This window comes from Phaeoacremonium minimum (genome assembly GCF_000392275.1).
Source record: "Phaeoacremonium minimum UCRPA7 unplaced genomic scaffold PA7_03_scaffold_371, whole genome shotgun sequence".
Lineage (NCBI taxonomy): Eukaryota > Fungi > Ascomycota > Sordariomycetes > Togniniales > Togniniaceae > Phaeoacremonium > Phaeoacremonium minimum.
The window spans coordinates 26630-51754 of record NW_006921275.1 but is presented as its reverse complement, the minus strand read 5'-3'; the positions used below and the strand labels follow the sequence as shown (position 1 = coordinate 51754).

The following is a 25125-nucleotide window of genomic DNA, read 5'->3' as shown; positions in this document are numbered from 1 at the left end:
CCACAGTGCTCAACTGTAATATTGTTGGTCAATTGCTTCTCTCAGCAGTTGTGAGCACAGGAGCGCACTGGGCAAGGGGCAGAAAAAAGTGTAAGCTGTAAGCACCTTAATGACCGGAGACCAGTCTTTCTAGAGCACGGCGTTGTAAGCTTCGAGAACTTTGCATCCCCCATGTAACAAAGTCATCGAATAAGCCGGCCACGGCATTCGGCCAGTCTCTGCATTCCGTGGAAGTAGCCTTTGCTGAGGTCAGATTCAGCAGAAGGGTAACCCTCTCACCAAGTCCCAACCCCTTTGTCGACATCGAGATCTCGGCAGTGCGGCAGGTCGTTGATCGGAGTAAATTGCAGTCTCTCCAACTTTTCAGGCGCTGATTGCCACAATGCGTGCCTGCTAGGAAGAACGGCCAGTGTGTAAAGTACCGATTGAAGCCCCATTAAAGAGCCTACATGGATGGCCATTGATGGGTATTCTGGACTAAGGCAGGGGGCCAGCACCATCCAGGACACTATTGACAGAGCCGTCACAGTGGGGTTGCAAGGTTGCGCTCCGGCCAGCTTTTCCTCGTGTCTGCACCTGCGATTCCCATGCGTCAATAATGGCAAAGTTGCTGCTCAGTCCTCGCTATGCTCACTCAGGTAACCCCGCCGTCGTAAAGACCAACGACGATGACTGCGTTGAGATGCTGCAAGTCGAAGTATCATTCGCACTGTAGGCAGAGGATTTGCAGACTTGTGCAGCGCTCTTTCCAGCCTGTCCCATCCGTCCAGGTATGTATTGAGGACTAGACTCCATCCCCAATCAGTCAATCGAGCTGTGGCTGAAACTCTCCTTTTGGCCACAGCTGCATTGATTGACGACCAGAGTGCGTGCGGGCGATGGTGTCGCGATAGGACGGGTTTGGCACACAAAGAGGTCCTCTAGCCGGGCGCTTCAACCATGACCGATTTGAGATATGTGGAAATTGCGCCGTGCTTCGGCTTGTCGCCTACTGTGGATTCAGCCGTGTACTGAACCGCCCAGCTGGGTAGGTCTGGGTCTCTCGTGGTCCGCTCATGATCGACGGGAAAGGCCCGGCCTAAGACACTCTTAGTCGTGTCGAGCAATTGACTTATCGATGAGCTCCACAAGGAAAAGTTGAGTTATCGCCATGCTGTGACGACAGGCCGGCCGTCGATCAGCCTCAGCTCGGGGAGGTCCATCGTCGCAGACAAAGAGATAGGGCCAGAGCTGTTTGCCTAGGTCCTGGGCGGCCAACGGCTGTTCCGATTCCCGTTCCGATTTGCAAAATAGACAGACAATATTGATGCGTCACGGACATCTGGAAGCTCTTTTTCACGTCATGGGCGACTATTGAGCAGCTGAATGACGGGTTGCACAGATGGTGGAAATGGCAGCGACGAAAAGCAGAGATAGTGGCTGCAAAGCAGCATGGCCAGTGGCCTAACAAAGCCTGAAAATAGGCGCTAAATTCAAATGGGCTCCCAAAGCAGGCTGGTTGCCGCACTGGTCTCCAGCGGATCCCCGGAACCAGCAGCAGCCTGGTCTGGCCTGGATTGGAACATTAGGTTACCCCCTGGAAGTGAGAGGGAAGTACCTCAGCCGAGGAAGGTACAATCTTGTAACAGAGCAATTGGAGGTACTTGCCCGACCTGGAGCAGCCGAGGGGAGCCCAGAAGGAAGTAGCGACTAGCCCAACAACACACCCCTGCTTTAGGTAAGTCATCAATCAATTTACGGGTTGTCAGTTGTATGTGAGTATGTATGTATGTGTGTATGTATCTAGGTATTCTATTCCTGCTTGGTGCTTGCTGGCGGCGTGCATCCATCCACTTTAACCAGTTCGTTCAAATCCGCCCACTTTCTCCCACCACCACCTTCGCCGCCATTACTACTACTCTCTACCCTCGTTCTGCTTTGGAGACTGAAGACAAGCAGACAGACCAGACAGACTCTCGCTTCTCTGGCCTGACTGACTCTCGTCCCAAATTGGCCTGGTCTTGACGTGCCTTTCTCTCCATCAGGTCATCCTACAATCGTTTTCTTCCCTCCATTCGCTTCCGTCTCCGGCCTCTTCGTGTAAGTCGAACCCTCGACGCAACTCTCTTCCTCGAGATCGCCAGAGACAGCAACCACAGTCGCCTGACCGTGTTGTCGACAACCGCATTCTCTCTTCCCACAGCGACAATCCCTCCACGGATCCTGTCCTGCGTGGCATAATACCTTAATCCGTAATCGCCCTCACAGCAAGAACCGCCATCTCGCGGTCCTCGCTACCGGTGCGCCGCTCCAATCCTCCGGCTTCCACCACACAACCCCGTCTCACATCCACCGCAATGGAGAACGACTCTTACCAACAAGGCTACTACGGTGGTGGCCGGCACATGCCCTCTGCTGCGAGCACCGCAGTGCCAACTCCCACCCACCGGCCTAGCACACCCAACGATGTTGGCCGCAATCCCTTCAGCGACGGTGTCGAGTCCCAAGCCTCGCACCGAACTGGCAACACAGGACCGAATCCCTTCGCCTCTCCCTCGGCATCTCGCCCTGCTTCTAGCTTCGGCTCTTCCTCAGCTGTCGGCCAACGCTACGAAGAGCGGGGACAACGGTATTTCCACTCTCGCCGAGTGCGTAAGGGTGAGGTAGAGAAGCCGTGGTTGAAGAGGAGAGACCCCAAGGAGAAGTGGGTCACGATCCTGCCCATTATTGGTATCTTCATTGGTCTGGGCCTGTCCGGCTTCCTTGTCTGGGACGGTATCAGCAGTGTCGTCAAGCACAAATATTGTCTGGTCCTCGATGATTCCTTTGGCAATGGTCTCGACACGTCGGTTTGGACGCACGAGATCCAGGTTGGCGGCTTCGGGTATGCACACACAGACCTTTTCCATATAAATAACTGCGCAAGTTACCTAACCAATTGTTTGTAGCAATGGCGAGTTCGAGCAGACCACTAACTCGGAGGAGAACGTCTATGTTGAGAATGGTCACCTGTTCATCAAGCCCACTCTGCAGGATTCTGCTCTCATCGAGAAGGACAGCGTCATCGATCTGACGAAGCAAGGCTGCACGGGTACTACCGCCAGCGACTGCATTGCTGTCACTAATACCACGTCTGGTAATGCTACCATTGTCCCGCCGACCAAGTCGGGTCGCATCACCACCAAGAATGGAGCCACCATCAAGTATGGCCGTGTCGAGGTCACTGCCAAGCTGCCCGTAGGTGACTGGCTGTGGCCCGCTATCTGGATGATGCCCGTCAAGGATACTTATGGTGCATGGCCCGCGTCTGGCGAGATCGACATCATGGAGTCCCGTGGTAACAACTGGACTTATGCCCAAGGCGGCAACAACATTGCATCATCCGCTCTTCACTGGGGTCCTAACCCAGCCAACGATGCGTGGTGGAAGACCAATGTCAAGCGCTCCGCTCTCCACACCACGTACTCTGCTGGTTTCAACACCTTTGGCGTCGAGTGGTCGCAGAAATACCTTTTCACATATATCAACTCCCGCCTGCTTCAAGTTCTGTACACCAACTTCGACAAGCCTCTGTGGAAGCGCGGCGATTTCCCTCTATCCACCAACAACGTAACTAGTCTCTGGTCACAGACCGGCCGAGACAATACGCCATTTGACGAGCAATTTTACTTGATCCTCAACGTCGCCGTCGGCGGAACCAACGGTTGGTTCGAGGATGGCAAGAGTGGCAAGCCATGGCTGGATGGGAGCGACAATGCCAAGAAGGACTTCTGGCAAGCTCGCGACAGCTGGTATCCCACTTGGACGCAACCTGCCATGGAGATTAGCCGAGTCCTCATCCAGCAGCAATGCGATGGCAATGAGGAGCTGTAAATGTTGGCGCAAAGTTCGAAGCATTTGGGGACATAAATATACCTTATGATATAGACTGGTCATTTTATCTTGCTGTTTGGGTACTATCTTATTGTTGGGATGCAGGGAGAGGATACATAGAGCCTGGAATGGATGGATTGGTTGAACGGATTACCAATGGCGAAGAGAGATTTTCTTGTGATGAGGGGGTTTTCAAGCCGAACACTCATCGGATATGGCGACACAGTGGTGTGTTGCACTATTTTCCTTGTCGGAAAACATGCAAGGCAACTTAATTCTTCTTTTGTCCTACCTATTTGGCATGACGAGTGTTGCGGATATCGAGGTGTTCAGGGGATCTAATGAATATTGATACATAGACGAAATTTGACTCAAGCTCTAAATGTTCTTGACTTCCTCTTGACTGTGGCCGTTGGAATGAAGGCTACCTCAGCTGCGCACTTTGTGTCACGCTTTCCAATTCTGGTTTCTCGGTCCTCCCTTGACACGTATTCAGCCACAGTAACGAGGCCACCGCTAATATCTTTGACACCAAATTTGAGGCTCTGCTCCTCGGGTTGAACGACAAAGATTCTACGTCACTCTAGCACAGTTTTGCAATCCATGCATTTGGAGACCATATCTGTGTCTCTGTTGTGATGTTATCATCTTACAAACCCTTATACAACAATGGGTGTGTAGTCTGCAGCCAATAGGACAACATCACAGCCATCCTCACGGGGTCTAGTCAGCGCGGCTTCGTGCCTTCGCCACATCGGACGTCCGGCCATACCTACACTCGAGAGTACGGATATTTTCGAGGGCATTTGTTGACGCATTTCGCTTTCTATTCTTGTTTTATTCCATTGTGTGAAGTTAGGATGCTTCATGATTGCAAATTCAAATTTCAGTCAGATATCAACCCTCGAAATGTGTCGGAACGAGGTACAAAGCTGTCCGTCCAACGGTTGCGAATACAGCGCAGAAAGCAATTTCGAAGACAAGGTCAGAGCATCAGCCATGGCGAAACCTCTTCTTGGGTTGCAAAAGCGGCGCTGTTGAAACGTTTCGCATCGAGAAGTCACTTATGAGAAGTCGGAACGACAACATGGCGCGCTCTTACCAAGGTTCCTATTTATCCGACAAGGCTCCTGGTTTGAGAAAACGAGATTCAGATTCAACCCGTTTTGGCCTGATGGAAGGGTCGCCGAAGGGAAAGGCGGCATTGAAGATCGTCCTCGTCTACTCGGTTGCAGCATTGTTCGGCGGGACGGAACAGTGAGTGGGTAGCAACACCATCGTGGAAAATGTGCAAATGACTTAGAGCGATGCTGCGAGGAATACACTCAGGCCCCCGGACTGAAACGAATGGAATGTCTACGATGCTCCTTTGGTCGGACGGCGGAACAGAAGGCACAGCACTGGGGCCAACAGCACAAGAATTGCGGTTGCGATGCTGGACCACCTTCCGCAGAGCTCACACTGTGTGAATGTGGGAAGAGGCCTCAGTCATTGTCAATACTGATCGAAACTCACGATGTCGCAGACTAAGCACCACTTGCTTGACAGCGAGAGGTGCTGACTGTGTCGGACGATACAGGCATGCAAGCGAGCTCCACCTGCATAGCCAAGTCCGTGGAAGTCTGGGTTGACGATATCGCACTGCACGCCGCCATCTGAAGGAAATATCGTGAGGCTGACTGACTGCCAGGGTCGAAGATGCGGATACAAGCCGCTATCGAAACATTTGCGCAAGCGACTGTGCGGCGAAGGCCAGTAATTCCACAGACTGCGGAAGCACGGCATCGGCTTATTGCCCATTTTGGAGTGGGGGTTGCGTTCGAAGGAGGGTCTCGCCTCCCGCCAAGTTGCCAGCCTCTTCTTTCTTGCCCGGAATCAATAATTCTGGATGTCGAGACTCTATTGCAGCTGTTGGGGACCCCCGAAAGTTCGAAACAGGCATTCTCTGCGCCTAGCGGCGGTGGTCTGCGGTGGTCCAGTGTCATGTTGTTGGGCTTCATGCAGTTGAAGGCCAGAGACAGGAGACAGGGTCCCCTTTTCAGACGTGCGATGTAACGTCATGACAGCTATTGAGCGATAGGCGGCCTTGCTAAATCGTCGCTCGCATCCGCGCTGCTGCAGGCTTTCAGACTCTCAAGTCCCGCCGCTATCTATCTAGCTAATCATCTATTACTTATTTACCTTAGTGAATTGTGCTTACGGGCGTTCCGTTTCCTTTCACGATCCGGTCCGATATCCACCAGACCAGCAGGATCCGGGAACAGCGAAATGTCGGCGAGGAGCCAAGTAAGCACGGCAGAATTATCATCGCTGGCCAGGGTTCCCTTGGCTGCGATCCTGGGCCTCGCGGCTTGTGGAGCGCATGAATCCGGCTAGATTCTCTCGCGCCTTATCAAACCCAAGAATGCCTTTTGCCGGATGATCAGCGTAGCTTCTTCAGCCGCGCGAGACCTCACCGACCTTGAGCCCAACGTTCTAGCAAAGGCAACTACCGGGCCCATTCTGCAACCTGATGCCCCGGTTGCTTTCTTATGCGCCGTTTCAAACGTCTTGGATACGGTACGGCCAAGCGATCGAGTGCATATGGTGCATATAACCCATGAGCGTCGTATTGAGGCAAAACTCAGAACAGTCGATCCGCGTGGCTCGGTAGAATAGCAATATACGATATAGAGCCTGCAGAACAGTCTCTTGCCCCTATCTAGGCGACCTCGGATCCATGTCTCTGGATAGGAAACGGACCCTGCCAAGTATTGTGTTTCTCGCGGCATTGGGCATGTCAATATTGCTTCTATCACCATAATATGAGTTTAAACATCACAAAGAACTTCGAATGCCACGTTTCACCGGATCAATCAATAGACATGCAACTTGGTGCCCTTGTTCTATGAGTTATATGTAGTATTCGATTGATCTTATCATTAGAGATGCAAATTGATTACATTCGTCTGTTGATGATAGTCAAATTTTGAACCAAAGGAGTTGACTTTGATTATACAATTCTTCAAGTCTATAGGCTTCGAAGTATGGTCGGCTATAGAAGTTGAGCACATGAACTATTCATTGCTCGTACCACTGTGTCCGAGCAGAGCATCACTGCGCTTCCTTCCTGCTCTTCGTTCGTTCATTCTTGATGCCGAACGGAGGTATGCCATGAGAGCTTCCCACTTATGCACGGCACGTGCCGTTCAAGCGTCTAAGCCTACTCGTCTAGTCACATCATGAAGTCAACTAAGTGTAGCGTCGTTAATTGCTAACATCACGCATTACCGAGGGGATGGTTCAACGGAGAAAGTATCACGCAGGTACAGTTCTCATGGTGGTACAAGCAAGACTTCTTGAGAAGACTGTCGCTTCCGGTGAGCCGATTTCAGCCTTGTCATGAGTCGTCGATGGGTTCATGCCCTCTTCAGTCGCTTGATTTTGCTGAAAGAGGGGTGGTGGCGGCCAAGACGCGAGCTCCTTTTCTCGAAAGAACGCGAACGCAGAAACAGAAAGATAATTATGGGCCACTAACAACGGTCGCAACCACGTCCTCGGTGCACGACGGTTTCCTTTCCCCCCCAGATAGTGCAATTCTAGAGCTTCTTTGTCGCTCCTAAGAAGCTCCGGCAAGAGAGCTATGGCCTTTAGAGCACTTCCGAGTCGGCCGTGGAGACATGTTGTTCGGATGCGACTTTCTCCGGCCCCATTTTCACATGGCCCAGAAGCCACGAGGTGACTCGCGCAACGCTCAATGGGGCGATGACCTCGTGGGAAAACTGCTAACTAAGCCAGTGGTACCTAGGAACCTGTGGGGGAAGGCCCAAGAACACAGAAGTTCGCGGCTTTAGAAAGTGAGACTACGCGAAGGCCCCCCACGAGCTACCGCTTCCTTTGGTAATCTCCCCCTGCGCCGGTAGAAATTGGGCCATTTTTTGTGTCGAAATTTTTGATGGGAGGCCGATCCACGTGCTTGATCGATATCGGCCAATTCCATGACAGTGCGATCCTTCAAAAGACGGCAAAACGGTTGTTAAGAGAAGGGTTTCCAAATGCCATAGGAAATGCCCATATTCGCGACTCGAGAACAACAGCGGTGATATGCAATGGAAATGATACAGCGATAAGCTTAAACATCGCTTCAGGGGGTTTTATGTCGATCTTATCTAGGTACGAGAGGCGGCACCGCAGTGTAATTTCCGGGCCCCTTTCTAATCGATAAGCGGCCGACATTGAGCCCCGGCAGATGAGTAAAATGAGATCTCCCAGGAGCCCTTGCCATTGCCTGGATGGCTGGGCACTCCTGGTCAGAATCGACGGAGGGAATTGGCCGTGATGGGCAATGCTGCAGGGCCGTTATCGTGTCACCGTCACGATCACAGATCACAGTTGCAATCGGCCGTTCATCGAATCACTTTCTCACGCCGGACCGGCCATGTGAGATCCATCGAGGCGACCGTTAATGTTAGCTCCTGGCAACGGTTTTTCTGTGGAAATCTCCGTGCCGATAATACCGGAATCCTCATCAGCGAGAACGTTACGGTACTCGCGGGTATTTGGCCTGACTTGGCAGCTCGCAATTCTCTGATGCCCTACCGGTATTCCTTGCCTTGTATCATTGAAATGATACCATTCGGTGACATGGCATGGGACAAGCTTGTCCGGCTTGCGGATGCGCCGGAGAATTCTCTTCGGTAGACTGCAAAAATGGAGATGGTACTTCCCGGAGGATGTACGGTTCAGTTCGGTCTCTAACAATTAGCATGGGGACGCCTCTTTTCTGGTGATCGCCGAGATGAGGCTGCTACGACAAGACTCGAGATGGTAAAAGGCATCTTGCAGATGCATCTCGGTATTATTCTACAAAGAATGGCACCTTTGAAGCCATGTCACTACTTCGGCATCGCTTAACTCTGGCGAGTCGTTTCTACAAAAGTTGGAAAACCCGCTGTAAATCCGGCCTTGCTCCCGCAAGTGGGACAGATCTATGCCATGTGCAACTTGGTACGGCGGAAAAGTAGCCCATCGTGCCATCATGAATTCACGCTGGTTTCCAGAGTGGCGACTCTTTGAAAGATGGTCGCGGTCGCTGGGGCCAACAGTGGACAGCGCGACCTTCACGATGTTTCAGAATCTGTGGGCTATCAAGTTTTTCCTGCATCGGCTCAAGCTCTGCTGGTGGTGCATCTGCGGTCGAAATCTTGGTTCGTGTCGACGGATTGGCTCAGACGCGAAAAACGGCCTGTCGCCTGGATGCAAGGACCAGATACGCGACCTTTTGGGTAAATGAAGAATACGAGAAAACGGACAGGCCTCATGCGGCTCGAGTGCAATTTGCTTAACCCCAACTGGTGCCCGCCTCCGAGGGATGGGATGGATGGGTGGATGGCCTGCAAGCACTCTCTCATTCTTAAAAATAGCACAGCCTCCCCCTCGTTTGTGCGGCTGCTACTGCTTGTGCGCTGTGCGTCAGGAGACGAGCCTTGCCCGTTCAACGTTGGCCCGGAAGGGGACGCGGCCACTCAGCGTTGGAGGGTTTGCGATATTGTGCATGGCCGCGCATAAGTGCGATAGGCGATGGTGCACTTATGCCCACTTATGTCAACGCTTGCCTTGGCCGCCCGAGAACCATATCAGGAATTTAGATTATGGCTGCTTTGGGTGGCGAGATAGTTTGGACAACTTCACCTGAGAAACTTGTTGAAGGATCACATGTCTGATGTGTTGGCAGCTCTAGATTGTGCAGACCTCACCGAGATGTTTGAGTTTGACGTCAAGATGAACTGTCCAAGTGATGCACGGCATTTGCACTGTGCTTGGTTCCTGGTACGGCAGTCTTCTGACAGGCTGATTGACATGCTTGACAAGTCATGTTAGTCTCGATGCTCGTGAGAGGACGAGCCAAGATACAGAGCAGTATCTGAAGAGCTCGTGTCCTAACATTGAGATCGATCCTGCCTGCTTAGATAATTCTGTCTAGACTCACATACAGTGAGCTGATTGATAACTTGGCGCTATGAGCCAAATCCCAACGGCGTGGGTCATCTGTCCCTGGACCGAGCCCGCAATCATCATTCTCAGCCTTCTAGCCTAGTGTACTAAGCGTAGGCTCACAAGGCGTGGCCTGGGCAGCTCCTGGCGCTATGCCAATTTCTGAGAAGATTGACGAGAACGACGGGTCCTCAAGACTCGTGGACGAGCGAACCCCACCGGCCTTCGTCTCTCTGATGGAAGATACTGTCCAGCGGCCGAGGCTGGATTTTCACAGAAGTCCATCACTGCCAATGTCAAAATCCCATCGCGTTCTTTTTTTGTTGGAGCTCCTGAGTAACTACAGTAGCGGCTAAAGAAAGTGAAGTGATCAACAGTGATAATACCTCATAGCGCGGGGCTAACACTCACTCTACTGGTGAAGAGCGAGGAAGTAATTGCTAGTGTCTATACACTCGTTACAGCTCTCAATGCTCTGCGAATCGCCACGACGTGTTGGAGGATCTCTGCGGTAAGACAGCTAGGCGCTGTTTTTGGATGGCCGTATCCCACAGCATCCGACGGCCGTGTCCAGGTCGCAATAAAACCGATCCATTGAAGCTGGAAACGCAATGCAGGCGCCAGGCTACTGCAGCGTGCAGCGTGCAGCATTTTCGCGGTCATAGTACGAGTACTGTGCTGTGTGCGTTGTCAATCTCTGTCGCCCGTGCGAGTGACATAGAGGACAGAGAGAACCGAAAGGGGGAATACGATGAGAGAGCAGGGATCTCCTGCATCACTCTCATTGGGGGAGGAGGGGGGGGGGGGTGCTTTTCGGTGACTTTGTCAATACTTGAAGGTGTAGGCCTTCCAGAAGCAAGCGCTGCTTTAAGGAACATGTGGCCCCTGCTAATCGTTGCGGAAGGCCATGTACACCTACCCCTGTCGCCTTGTGACAGGGGTTAGCAATCCCAGCGAAAATCAGAAAATAAAACTTTACTGAATTTAATTCTTATTATTCTTGAATATTCTTATTCCTTGCACCCTCTTTCGTATCGCTAGCCCCTGGCAAATGAGCGCCAGGGACATGGATTGTTAGAGGAAATGCATCCAAGGCGCTCTTAGGCTTGGCTCGGCTGCCGGAACGATTAATGGACTTTGCTTACAGGCAGTCGTCCAGTCCTTGTTTTCAATGCTACACTACAGTCCACTGTGCCTCGAGATTTGGGCTCGTTGGTAGAGAGACGGACAACAACTCGTTGGGGCGGGAGGGACACTTGGGAGTTGCCCAGCCCGGAAGCACGATCAATTCACAAGCCATCTCGTGATCTCCTCGCCTCTCCTATCAAGCACACATAAACTAACTGCATGACTGTATATTGCCATGTCATCAATCAGCAGGCCTGTGGCAGGGCACTTATCAGCAATATGGATGCTGGGCTGCAGTCAATTTAACATCATGTCGGTCAAGTGCAAGTTGGGGGAAGGTGGTGGTGGTGGTGCTACATTAAGGGTCGGGTTAGCGTTATAGGGGCCGCAGCTGCTGTAATTAACAGGTCTGATGGGGTGCTAAACAGACAAGTTAGGGGGGCTGTTAGTTGCCCTCCTCCCTCCCAGGAATCCTCCAACCACATCCCACCAGTACGCCCAGTATATCCAAGCTCTATTTGCCTGCTCCGAAGGCTGAGGATCAGAGGACGCCAGCCTCAATGCCAATGGATACTGTTACGCGGGAGCAGATGCTTTCGTGGAACCGGCAAGCGAGGAGAGATAGATCGTCCTCTGCTGGGGTGCAGTCCTCAAGGAGAATGCTGGAAATCGCCACAGTGATATCAACACCGGGGCTACCAGCGGTGTAGGGTGACAGCCGACAGCGAGCTTCCCTGTAATAAGCAAGATAAGAAAGAAAGAAAGCTCCTAAACACTGTGATGGAGGTTGACGGACACAGTGCACGCGTGCATCCAGTTGTTCTGGGTGGTGGCTGCCATTTTGGAGCGCGCTCTTTCTCTTCTGTTTCTCTCGTCACTGGTGCTGGTGTGGGGCCAGCATGGGGCCAGCATGGGGCCAGCACCGAGCACAAAAAATAGGAAAGAGCGAAGGTACCAGGCATCACTAGCGTACCGACTATTTGACTAAGTCTTTAAGTTACGGCAGCTTAGCGTGCGCGGGAGCGAGCATGGGTCCCATGCCAATAGTCTGCTAAGTGTGGCTCCTGGTTCCTGACCGTTGCCCAAAAAACTCCGCGTCCCCGTTGAGAACCTTGGAAGGTACTTGGGCTTTGTACCTACGTACCTTAAACCACCAACTAACGCCTGGTGTCTCCTGTGTCTCCTGGACTGGAATCGGCGGCCTTTTCTCGCACCTTTTTATCGCGTCAGGGCTCTTCGGGAAGAGGGGAAACCCTCCTAACGATGATTGGGACAAGACCTTTCTCCTTCCAGCTCACTGAAGTTCCCTCTCGTGCACTTCGAGGCAAGGAGGAGGCGACGGGAGAAAGAGAAGCAATCAGATGAGAACGGCGGCAAAGCTACTCAGGAGCGAGTGTTTTGCTACCGCCGCAAAAGAAAGGATTTGAAGTCATCCATGACAATTACAGATACAGATACAGATTCACAGCAAAGCTGTCAGCCACAACGTGCATCTGAGAGAAGCAATAATAGGTGGCTCGCTGGGCAGGATATCTGTGCTTTCATTTACACCGGGCCAGCTCTGGGAGGGGCGGAATCGCTAAATTCAGCCAGCATAATTTCCCGTAACCGCTAGCCCGTCAGCCACCAATGCCCATTTTTGGCGCCGGGTCTCCGAGCCATTGTTTTACAACACCCAGCACTTTGCTTGATTGATTCATCCAGAACCCACTGCGCCTCCTTCGAGCCCAGGCACGCTTCCAGCTCGTCGTGACGCCCTGCGTCTGAAGCAAACAAAGAGCTGCTTTGTCTGGACGCCCCGGAGATCTTGGCTGCCACGGGAATCTATGAGTCTGTGAGCAGACGGCTTCGGTGTCGACGTGGTGATCGGCAGAGGCTAGAAGCTCGAACACGGTGTAGAACAGTCCACTGGATCTCAGGCACTGCCAGAGCTGAGGCCCGACTCCAATAGCCTCCTCTGCGCCCAGGCACAGTATGGGACTATCTACTGCGTAGTAGTAGTCCCATGGTGATCACGTCAAGTGTCGATGTCCATATCTCTCTCGGCACAAGCCCGCGGGCAAGCCGTCTCCCGAGCTATCGCCTGAGACAGCATGGTTGCGAACAAGCCTGCTCCCAGCTGAATCGAGCCGCCGTCGATATCTTTGATAATCGGGAAGTCCCACTATCACGGCGGCGGGCTGGAAGCCTAAGGCGAGGCGAGTCAAGTGGAGGCGTCTTAGTTGATGCTGCTGTTTGCTGTTTGTCCATCCATCGAAAACTCTTCGCGAAGTCGCCCAGGTGTGTGCCTCGGCCGTACCCATCTCCATCGAGGTACTGCGGAGGTACGTACTTGCCAACAAGTACCTCTCTCTCTCTCTCTCTCTTCCGGTCTGCCTCCCCCCCTGTCACTTACACGCCCGGCCCCATCCATCACCTTCATCCCCGGCACCCCTGCCGCGATATCCATGTCCACACCAAGAGACCACCCATGTCTGTCCATTAAGCCCACGAGCACGAGCGAGCGAGCGAGCGAGCTGGGATGCACACTATCGCGGCCAGGCCCAAAGGCCAATTGCACCCCTGCTCGCTCTCCGTCGTATCCTTCTTCTCTCGCCCCTCCTTGTCTTCTCTTCTTCTTCCCGGTTCCTCTTGGGAAAGTTGTTATTGCAACCTTTCAACCTTCGTTCAACCCTTCTTCTTACAAGGCAAGCCGACTTGACCTGTTCGCGGAGCTAGACGACAGACTTCTACAGTCAGGTTCGACATCACCTCGACCTGCTGCCTTCGTCTTCGTCTTCGACTCCTCGCCGCGATCCAAGTCGACATCTGCGTCTTCCCTCACCGACGGGCAGACCAGCCAGTTGCCTCTCTGTTCTCCCAGTTGAGGACTGTCCATTCGCTATACCAAGCCGACAACTCGTTCACCGCAACAAACGCCTTACACGGTAGCATCGTACATCCCACGCTGCTGTCCGCTGTCATACGAGACGTACTGCCCCAGAGTTCGCGATCCTAGGCTGATCCCGAACCTTGCACGACAGCTTCTTTTTGAGTCAGTCCTGTGTGACCCCATAAGGTACGACATCGGGCACAGCCGCAGACACCAGCCGAGACATACCCTTCCCAATTCCTTGGGCAGGGTCCATACTCCCTCTGGTGGTGCAACTCGTAACGATCACTGACCGAGATATTACCCATTAGGTCTACCTTGTGCCACACATCTCCATCACCCCGCTGCCTAGCTTTGGGTTGATAAGAGACTGGACCAAGAACCATCTTTGGACTTTAGGAGAGTGGGAAACCAGACGTAAAGTAAACATGGGCATTGGAAGTTATTTCAAGGCCGAGAAGCCTGCCGCATCTGCCGATGCCGGCAAAGCTGTGGCCCCAAGGAACCAGAGCGCCTTGTCAGAGAAGCCGCCTTCAGACCGCACCAGCGCGAATGACCTCGAGCTGCACCCGCCCACACCGCGCTTTGGCAACTCACGGCCGCAGAGTCTCTCTGGCCGGTCAGTCAGGAGCAATGGCAGCTCCATGTTCCTGGACGACATCAAGCACGAGGTCATGGTAAACTACCTGTACCAGCAACAGTGCTCTCACCTTTGGGTGTCTGATGGTAGTGGTGAGATTGAGGGTGTCCTCCTCCGCAAGTCGCGAGGCCAATACATGGCTTGCCCGCCACAATTGGGCAACTCCCCGTTCGCTTTGGCTTGTGCCGCATTGAACGTTCAGGTAAGCGACACTTGTCGCCAGAATTCGAGACTTACGCATACTTACAGTGTTGCAGTGCGCCATGACTGTGAACTCCAGAGTCATCAAGACTTTCCTTCAGTGGTCTCCTGAAGCAGTTGATGTACCCCTGATGAACGGCCTCCGAGTGCAGATTCTCCCCACTATTGATGATCTGCCTCGCGCCAGGAAGCACCAATTCGCAGCTTTCGTCGCCTCTGAGGGCCTTCTGGTCGTCTGGGACGATGACGCTCTCCACTTGGTTCAGCGAGCAAAAGCCATTGAGTCCGAGCTCATGGAGCTGGTCTGGAGGGCTGGAAACGATGAAGATGACGATGAGAAGGGTGGTGCCACAGTGGGCGAGGTTGAGATTGATGAGGAGAGCGGTGAGATCAAGCCGGAGAAGCGACCTGTCCATCTCCAGAACACTGTTCTCGTCAGCATTACCTTGGCGCTCGTTACTGTGTCCCTGGGAGCTGCCTTCCGTCAGCTGGCCATTGAGGTCTCGGTTGACAACGACTTCATCCGCCTGGCTCTAGTTGCCCTATTCCCCGTCCAGATCTTCTTCACGCTCTTCTTCGCTCAGGTCATCGTTGGTTGCTTGGCTCAGATCTTCGGTCCCATTCGCCAGCTCACGATCAACTCCAAGTTCTACTCCGCCAAGACGCCCCCGAGACTGCAGACTGCTCACCTCCCTCACGTTACCGTGCAATGCCCTGTCTACAAGGAGGGTCTGGGCGGTGTCATCGCACCCACTGTCAAGTCCATCAAGCAGGCCATGTCTACCTATGAACTCCAGGGTGGCTCTGCCAACATGTTCGTCAACGATGACGGTCTGCAGCTCATCTCTGAGGAAGAACGCCGCGCTCGTATCGAGTTCTATGCTGACCACTCTATCGGCTGGGTTGCTCGGCCCAAGCACGGAGAGAACGGTTTCCTGCGCCGAGGCAAGTTCAAGAAGGCTTCCAACATGAACTTCGCTCTCATGATCTCGTGCAAGGTCGAGGACAAGCTGGCCCTGATCAACCGTACCCCTGACTGGAGCCAGCATGACGAGGCTCAGGCCTACGAGCGTGCTCTCAAGGAGGTTCTCGAGGAGGATGGCCGTGCCTGGGCTGATGGTAACATTCGTGTTGGCGACTACATTCTTATCATCGACTCTGATACTCGTGTACCTGCTGACTGCTTGCTCGACGCTGTCTCTGAGATGGAGCAGTCTCCTGATGTCGGTATCATGCAATTCTCGTCCGGTGTCATGCAAGTCGTTCACACCTACTTCGAGAACGGAATTACTTTCTTCACCAACCTCATCTACTCTGCCATTCGATACACTGTCTCCAACGGTGATGTTGCCCCGTTCGTCGGTCACAACGCCGTTCTTCGGTGGTCTGCTATCCAGCAAGTCAGCTACGAGGACGAGGATGGGTACGAGAAGTTCTGGTCAGAGTCTCACGTGTCTGAAGATTTCGACATGTCGCTTCGTCTTCAGTGCAGTGGCTATATTATCCGTCTCGCTGCTTGGGCTGGTGAAGGCTTCAAGGAGGGTGTGTCACTTACCGTGTACGACGAGCTTGCCCGTTGGGAGAAGTATGCCTATGGCTGTAACGAGCTTCTCTTCCACCCCATCCGCAAGTGGATCTACAAGGGGCCCTTCACCCCTCTCTTCCGTCGCTTCCTGTTCTCCAACATCCGCTTCACGTCCAAGGTTACCGTCATTTCTTATATCGGTACTTACTACGCCATCGGCGCTGCCTGGATCATGACCACTGTCAACTACTTCCTGATGGGCTGGTTCAACGGATACCTTGACAAGTACTACGTCGATTCGTGGCAGGTGTGGTTCTCCATCATCATTGTCTTCAACGGTCTCGGAAACATCGCCCTTGCCGTCATGAGGTATCGTGTGGGCGAGCGAAACATCCTGTATGCCCTCTTCGAGAACTTCAAGTGGACCTTCATGCTGGCCATCTTCCTGGGTGGTCTGTCCCTCCACGTTTCTCAGGCACTACTGGCCCACATGTTCGAGATTGACATGACCTGGGGTGCCACTTCCAAGGAAGCCGAGTTTTCGAACTTCTTCATTGAGGTGCCAAAGGTGTTGAAGAAGGTTAGTTTACAAATTTCCCTTACCCTGTCTTGTTCAGTCGTTTGAGAAGTGTGTTTCTGCTGGTGAGCGGTTTCCCAAGATCTTGGAATGTGTTTTCAGCCGCACATTCCAAGACACGGCCAATCACCACACAAGCCACGACTCATGGCTTGCGCCACCCCCAACACCAAGTCCGAGATTGACTTACCATGCTAACAACCTTACAGTTCAAGTTCTCCATGCTATTCTCTGCCATCTTCATCGCTGGCATGATCATCCTCGCAGTTGCACCCTTCGTCCCTCACGACTGGCGCATCACTGACTTCGTCGCCATCCTGCCCATGGCAACTGTCACTGCTTCCCACATGCTGCTCCCCATCGTGCTCAACCCTGCGCTGATGACCTTCTCATGGTAATCGCATTTCTCAAAGAAAAAAACCAAATTTTCAATTTCCGAATTGGATCAAAAGAAACCGACAAGCGGCATATCCATAACTAAAATCCAATGCATACATAATTCCATCTGATGATACGACTATTTCCTTTGCATCTGCCACTTTATCTGTTTTTGGTTTTGAAGAGTTTTGAAGATTACCGCATCTATAAAGAGATTGGCAACGGCAACGGGTGTTTTTTGCGGGGAGCACGTATACCTTATTTCGGGAAGAGATGGCTTAGCTATGGCTGGAAGGGCAACGAAACACTTGGCGGAGGGAACATAGTAGACGGGATGATTGGTGTCCTTGGGTTTTCTCTCCGGCCCATCACGGCCTTTCTTCCAACGCTTCAGAGTTACACAATAGACATGGGAAATAACGGAGTTCTAAGCTGTGGACGGGTTAATGTTTTCAATCTTCCTTTTCTTTCAAGTCATTCTCATTGAGGATAGTTTCTATTGGAGAGAAATGAGTTATGTGGATGGGATGGATGGGTGGAAGGAAGGGCGGACGGACGGAGAACGATTTTAACCTGGTCGGATTGTGATGGACGCCAGGCCTGGACATACATATATACATCACAAACAGCCTGCCTTCTCTTGGATGAGCAGATACTATTCATTTAAATTCTAATTCAAATCAAGATTGAAACATACTCAGTTCGCCTCTCGAATGGTCGTGGTTAGCTCTAGTGTCATTGGGTCTGTTCCGATATCAAAGCTGATCACATGCTCGGCAGCAGTCAATGCGTGTTCACCTACCTGTTATAAGTAGCCATACACATACAGAAATACAATAGGTGCGAAACCTTCATATCATATAACAACGAGATCATCATTAATTTGATCTATCTAATTCAGATTATCCAACCCATCCGTCTATGAGTGAACGCCTCTATGGTCCAGAAAGTCTCCTTCTCACCTCACCAGCACCATGCATTTTGCTGGGGTGCACCTGTCTGATCTATCCGCATCACATTCGTCAAGTCTTGTTCCAATGCAATGGAGTAAAATGAAAGGAGACAACAGGAGTCTCTATTGAAAACGGTCATGATATCACTTGCCCAGTCCTAGTTATCCTCATCATCCGTGTCGGCCGGCTTCGGCGTGCCCTTGGGGCTGTTGAGCCATTCGATGTGGCGTAGCCGTCTCCTGACCTCGCGCTCTTTGAGTTCCTTCTTGGTCATCTTCTTCTTCTTCTTGGCCCGGAACTTCATTTCCGAGTTGTCCTCGACGCCACTGTTGACAGCGCTGGAGACAACACTGCTAGCAGCAGGGCTGGCGACGCCAGGTGTAGTTAGGCCAGAGCCAGGACGCGAGTCCTCGAAACGGTCGAGCGCGATGGCAGCGGTGCCGCGATGCGTGACTCGGCCGTCGTTGACGTGCCACTGCTCGGACGCCAGCGCACCGACGAACTCTTCGTTATGCGAAATCATGACTACACCACCCTTGAACTCGCGGATGGCAACAGCCAGACCGCCGAGAGAGTCGCGGTCCAAGAAGTTAGTCGGCTCGTCAAGCACAAGCAAATGCGGGTTGTTCCACATCGCACCGGCAATGACGACCTTGACCTTCTGACCACCGGACAAGCTGCCGATTTCATTGTGGTTGGCAATCTCAGGATCTAGGCCAAGATCCTCAAAATGCTTAGAGATTACCGAGGGCTGGAGCTCACGATAACCAAGACCTTCACGGGACGACTCGTGATCATCGAATTCCTGGATTAGCTTATCGAAACCCCGGTCAAGAAGAGTTTCTCTTGAAATCATGGTGTTGAACTTGGGCAGCCAGCCCTTCCATTTACTGGAAACTTGTTAGCAATAAACCAAGTCGAAGTAGGAGAGCAACCACTTACACTTCGTACTGGAACGTCTTCTTGTATTTTTGTCGTCCCACAAGAGCCTCAATCTGTTTGGGGCCCTTGCCATCACCGATATCAATAGTCACCTCCATCTGTTCCCTATCCTTGTCAGACAGAATGCGAGTCTGCTTCAGGAACACCTCACGGTCGTCACCGTGTTGATATCTCCATTGCAAGTACTGGTTTGGGGTCTTCTCGAGATGCATCTCCACGTGCTCAAGTGCGTGTTGCTTGATGTAACCGATACGCAGATTGGGATGCTTCTCGACCTTGCCCTGACTTGGGATCGTCTCGCCGGTGAGCAGCTTGATGAGAGTAGATTTGCCAGCACCATTGGGTCCAATAATGGCAACACGTGATGAAAGAGTAAGTTGACAGGAGACGTCTGAAAGTGACGGCTTAGGCGCCTTGGGATATTGGTAGGTGACGTTTGTCATGCGAATGATGGCTCGAGTTTGAGACTTCACACCAGACAGGATACCGGGAGGCGGGAACTTGAACTGGACGTTGCTAGCGGACAGCGTGTAGTAGCTCTTGGCCTCCGGGCGGACGTTGACGAAGGCAGCAAGATTGCCCTTGAAGTGTCCGAGCTTTTTGCCAGGTTCGTAGTGGTAGATGTCGGTTGTGACTTCATCCAGGAAGCCGGAGTCGTGAGACACGATCAAGCTGGTAATGTCAGGGTGCGTCTTGAGGTAATTCTCAAGCCACTTGATATTTGCAACATCAAGATGGTTAGTAGGTTCGTCCAGAAGTAGAACATCGGCCTTTTGCAACATAGCTCGAGCAAGCGCCAGCTTCATCTTCCAACCTCCCGAAAGAGAGCCCACCGGTTGGGATTGTCTGCCTTCGGGTCCAGCTGTGAAGCCGAACTCGGACAAGACCTCGGAGATGCGCTCCCTACCCTCCTTTGCGATCTCTGGGTCCTTTGCAACAAACTCCAAGATGCTGATATCTGCATCCTCACCCTGGTTGTGTTCTACATAGCAGGTGCGGAGCACATCCTGAGGCGGGAAACCTTCCAATTTGCCTCCAGCAATGCTCTTCATCAGAGTGGACTTTCCTGCACCATTGCGACCGCAGAGACCGTAGCGGTGACCTTTCAAGAGCCGCAGATTGGTGTGAGACAGCAACAACATACCGCCATAGGCGAGGGAGAAATCAGCATTGACGATTTCGATCTCGCCATCGTCCTCCTTTTCAGGCTCGCCATACTTGCGGTGATCTTCGTCAACGTAGTGCTTCTGAACTGCTGCAGCTACCACATTCTCGGCGTCTGGCTGTTGCATGAGGGACTTGAGGTATGGGGTTATTCTGCCGGAAATTCTGGTGACGTGGCGGTGGTTGACATCTTCTGCCACTTGCTCACAGATATACGGGCGTAGAACTTTGTATGTCTCTAGGTCGCCTGCAAGTCCCTTGTGGTTCTTGATTTCGCCATCCAAGATCTTAGCGACATCATCGGCAGTGGTGCGCTCGGCAACAGCCTTGTCAGTGGCCATGGCCTTGTCCATGACATTCAACGCTCTGGTTGCAAGCTCACGGACCTCGGGGAGAGACGCTCGATTGACTACACTCTTGACACCAGGCTGCAACTTGGGCAAGAAAGTTCTGGCCTCGATGGGGTCGTGCACAAGTTTCGTCAAGTTCTCGGTAATAACGACAGTCTGGCGGAGCACCTCCTGTGGGGTGGAGGGAGTGTTGAGCGATCGCTCGAGGAAAGGTGTGAGGAGCGCAAGGACAGGGGATGTGACAACGGCAACAAAGGTTGTCTGAGAGAGGGCGTGGATAGCCTTCTGAAGTGTCTCGGCGGAAGGATGGTGCATCGAATTCAGAAGCAACGGGATGCGGGGAGCAACATCGTCGTTGGAAAGTAGAGTTGTGAGCGACTCCATTGTCTTGACGGCCTGTTTTTCAACCTCGGACTTGAGGTCGTGCATGCCACCCTCGACGATAGGAATCAAGCTCGCCAGCTTCGCACCCATGGCCTCTCGAAGAAAGTCCTTCTCTTGGGCCTCCTCCTTGGTGCCTCCAAACTCCAACTTGGCCTTATCGGCCATCTTCTGCATCAACTTGTATGCGCCAACAGTGCCCTGCCACTTTCCAGTTCGTTTGGATAGATAGGCAGTCAGGGCAGGCAGAAGACCGGCAACCAGCGCTTCGGGGCTGAGGTGGGCGAAGAGGGCATCGAGCCCATACTGGGCGGCGTCGCGAACAACGGTTCCTTTGTCGGAGAGACCGTCAAGTGCACACGCCAACATGCCGCCGTCTTGGAGAAGAAAGTAGATCTCGCTGATAGGCTGCTTAGGAGGGAATCTTTCGAACAGAGCGCCTAAAAGATTCTGTGCGCTCTCGCGTCTCAGGCCGCTCTTCTTGTCTGCTGCGGCCTTCTTGACCTCGGCGAGGATGCCATATTGCTGGAGGCCACGGAAGCCGACAGAGGGAGAGTTGAGAAGGATCTCGCATAGGCCGTAGGAGGCATCAATCGAGGCGTTGGAGGTGGGCGCGGTGAATATCGTGTTGAGCAGAGCCGAGATGTCAGCCTGCGATGGTGGCGGCAGCGCTGAGGGGTCGGCGCTCTTTGCGACCATCGTCGGCAGCGCATGCGATGGAGGGGAAACCGGATGCGGCATCATGAAGAGCAGAACTCGTAACTAGACGAGGAATCTGCAATGCCCTGGAAAAAGGAAAAAGAAAAACGAGGAAGACGGGCAGGCGAGCCCTTTTTTCGAAGGATGCTCGAGAATGCTGAGGGTTTCACAAGCAAAAAAAAAGAAAGAAAGAAAGAAACAACAGGCAATATGGGTGAGAGATTGGGCTGTGAATGTGGCAGGCCGCCCGCCCGCCAGCCAGCGCCCCCTTGATTTTTTTTTTCTTTCCCTCCCTTATCGCTGATTAAGGGTGGGGCTTATCGGGGATACTCTGCCGGACTAAGCTGGGCCGTGGCTGAGGTGTAACTGATTGTTAGCGTACACTTGCAACGAGTAAGTCGTCGACCTCGAATACACGTGCGACCAGTGCCTTGACCCTTTGGGCATTATTGCACGTTTAAGCTCCATTACACTGGAACAATAAATTGATATCGAGAAGATCCATTGATGCTTGACGAAAATTAAGATACTGTGTTTAAGTTCGTCAGATAATATGTGAAAAAGTTTATCTGGTTGAAAGTCTTGAGATTTTCTCACAGCAGACTTCTTGTACGGAATGAGTGTATGTGTGGAGCGTTCTACCCATTGGCCACAAAGTTGTATCGAATGATGATCATTAGAAGTCTTACTCCTAACTCCATACTCAAGCTGCTATCCTACCAGCATCTACCATCTATGGTCTATGTCTATCGGAGATGTCTATGATGTCTCTTAGATTGTTCTTCCTGGTACATCTTCAGAAGTCACCTCGAGCCAACCCAATAACTTCAATTTCACTTTGTTGTCCTACTCCCACCTCTTCTGTATATTGGCATCTTCCCTTGCTATTCCAAATCAGTCAATGTACTTGGGAAGCGTTTTCATGATGCCATCCCGGGCAATATCTTCCATAGCTGTCGTAATCTCCTGAAGGAAACGCTTGTCGCTGCGCAAGTCATCACCAAACAGATTCGGGATGCTAAGCAGCTCAGCAGGGTTGGTGCCGCCTGCACGAGCCTTAGCTTGGAGCTCCTCGCGCATAGGATCATCAACCTCAAAGGTGTTGCCGCTGTCATCAACGCCGTTGATATAATGGAACCAAGCGGCAGCGACGAAGCACAGGCGCCGGAATGGGCCGGTGACCCAGATTGCTTCAGCAATGGACGGCATGATGAACTTTGGGATCTTGCCAGAGGCATTCAGACAGATGCGGGGCAACTGGTCCATGATTGTTGGGTTGGAGAATCGCTCAATGAGCGTTTTGCAATACTCATCAATGTCCACACCAGGAATCTCAGGTAAGAGTGGCTTGACCTCCTCCTGCATCATCTGCCATACAAACTTATGGAACAGTGGGTTCCCTATGACCTCATGGACATATTTGAAGCCAGCCAGCTGACCTGGGTAGCCCAGGGCAGAATGGCTGCCATTGAGCAAGCGCAGCTTGTGTTTCTCGAATTGCTCAACAGCGTGGAGGTCTTTGACTACCTGAACACCAACCTTTTCGAATGGTGGGCGGCCGTCGGAGAAATGATCCTCGATGACCCATTGCATAAAGGGCTCTGTGACGACTGGCCACGCATCCTCGATGGCAAAGTCTTTTACGAGTGCCGTTTTGTCAGCAGCTGTTGTCTGGGGTGTGATCCGATCGACCATGGCGTTGGGGAAGGCGACTTGTTCGGCAATCCACTTGGCAACTTCGGGGTTACGCAGGCGTGCGAACGATTCGAGCATGGAACGTGTGATTGAGCCATTGTTGTGCATGTTGTCGCAGGACATGACGGTGAAGGGCTTGAGTCCTTGCTGATATCGCCTAGCTAGGGCAGCGTAGAGGAAGCCGAAAGTGGTGTGCGGTGTCTTCTCATTGGCCGGATCAAGATCGAACTGAATGTCGGGATGATCACTTTGAAGCTCGTGCGTGTGCTCGTCGTAGTAGTAGCCACTCTCGGTGATAGTAAGCGACACAATGTGCGTATCTGGGTGTGCCATCTTGGCCACGACAGCCTCCCGGTCATCGGGGGCGAAGAGGTAAGAGTTGATGCTGCCGACGACCTTGGCAACGCTTCCCTTGGCGGAACGCTCAACAACTGTGTAAAGATGATCCTGTGATCCCAAGGCATCGCGCATGGCAGCGTCGAAGGGCTGCAATCCAACACCGCAGATGGCGTAGTCTGTAACACCATGATCCTGCATCAATTTGTGGACATAGACAGCCAGGTGAGCTCGGTGGAAACCGCCAACGCCAACATGGACGATACCCTCTTTGACAGCATCACCACGCTGGTAGGTTGGGACGGTTATTTTTGCCTCGCCCGCCGCAGAAATCTGCAGGAGGTTTTCGCTGTTGAGCTTGAGGGGTGCCATTGTAACCAAAGGATTCGAATAAATCACAAAGGTCAGTTTGCGAGGGATGAAAGGTTTGCTGCAACTGAAATGTTGAGTTCAGCTTGTCGTGTCACCGCTGGTTTTAACTGCTGAACACGTAAAAATGTTCAGGGACCAGCATTACATCATGCGCCCCTCTGTGGGGTGGTGGATATCACTGAGCTTGGACACTCGCTCAGCCTTGTCTTACAGGCAGTCCGAGTTTTCTGCGGGTAGCCTTGTGTCAGAGTTCTCCGCCGGCGAAAGCGAGAGAACTCTTTGCTGCTGGCCTACTCGAGTCATGATATGATACTAATGCGGGTCGCTCCCGAAGTTGGGTGTATGTTTCAGGCGGATGTATGTGTCGACTTGCAAACCCCAAAATCCCGATTGGAACACCAGCCACATACCCTTGGTAGGGAGTATCGGGTCGGAGCAACGATCATCCGGTGTTCCCAGCAAATGGGACTGTGAAGAGCATAACAATATCCAAGGACAAGTTATCCAAGTGAAATGCAAACTTGTAGGTCTGATCACGAAAAAGATCACGAAAAAAAATATACCACTTTCTCTATGCGGCATGGGCGATTAGAAGGCGAACATCTCGGCGGATGGCTGTCGGCAGCTACCGGCTTCCAGAATCTCATTTCCTTCCAGCGTGAGATCCTGCTGGGCAGTGTATCGCCACATTGCTCAGTGACAACTAACTCTTCCTTGCTCCATCAGAATTTGTCATTTCTCCAAGTTTCCCTACCTGTGGGCTCGCACTGATAGCCGCATATAGCCCGCATAAGGAAAGCCGGTGCCAGTGCTTCTTCCGGCGCTCAACGAAGGACGACGAGGCCAACGAAGAATGGCTTCTATTCATTGGATGGCCAGCTGTTCAAGCCCACGAGGACTTTTCGCAGAGCGTAAGGAGAAAGCTTGTTTTTGATTCTCCTAGCCTGATATCGCTGACCAAGATAACCATATCCCTTGTCCTCGATTACAGTACACCTCCGCCAGGGTAATAAACGTTATTTTAGCGAGTTGAATATACTAGAAAACCAGGATTGAGAATACCTGATTGAGGCTTCGAAGATTCTGT

General features: G+C 52.4%; 4 protein-coding genes across 4 annotated transcripts; 2 read left to right on the top strand and 2 right to left on the bottom strand.

Moving 5' to 3' along the window:
* Positions 1 to 2336: 2336 nt before the first annotated feature.
* UCRPA7_4809 (putative beta- -glucan-binding protein) lies at positions 2337 to 3852 on the top strand (the record flags this gene model as incomplete). The annotated part of the gene is made up of 2 exons (XM_007917360.1): positions 2337 to 2863; positions 2928 to 3852. The coding sequence occupies 2 exons, from the start codon at positions 2337 to 2339 to the stop codon at positions 3850 to 3852; spliced, it is 1452 nt and encodes a 483-aa protein (XP_007915551.1).
* Positions 3853 to 14253: 10401 nt separating this feature from the next.
* UCRPA7_4808 (putative glycosyltransferase family 2 protein) lies at positions 14254 to 17166 on the top strand (the record flags this gene model as incomplete). The annotated part of the gene is made up of 3 exons (XM_007917359.1): positions 14254 to 14667; positions 14723 to 16771; positions 16978 to 17166. The coding sequence occupies 3 exons, from the start codon at positions 14254 to 14256 to the stop codon at positions 17164 to 17166; spliced, it is 2652 nt and encodes an 883-aa protein (XP_007915550.1).
* A 1090-nt stretch (positions 17167 to 18256) lies between these two features.
* UCRPA7_4807 (putative prion formation protein 1 protein) lies at positions 18257 to 21635 on the bottom strand (the record flags this gene model as incomplete). The annotated part of the gene is made up of 2 exons (XM_007917358.1): positions 18257 to 18989; positions 19042 to 21635. 2 exons carry the CDS (start codon positions 21633 to 21635, stop codon positions 18257 to 18259), a joined length of 3327 nt encoding a protein of 1108 aa, XP_007915549.1.
* An 894-nt stretch (positions 21636 to 22529) lies between these two features.
* Positions 22530 to 24038, bottom strand: UCRPA7_4806 (putative mannitol 2-dehydrogenase protein; the record flags this gene model as incomplete). The annotated part of the gene is made up of 1 exon (XM_007917357.1): positions 22530 to 24038. The coding sequence occupies one exon, from the start codon at positions 24036 to 24038 to the stop codon at positions 22530 to 22532; it is 1509 nt and encodes a 502-aa protein (XP_007915548.1).
* Between the last annotated feature and the right edge of the window lie 1087 nt (positions 24039 to 25125).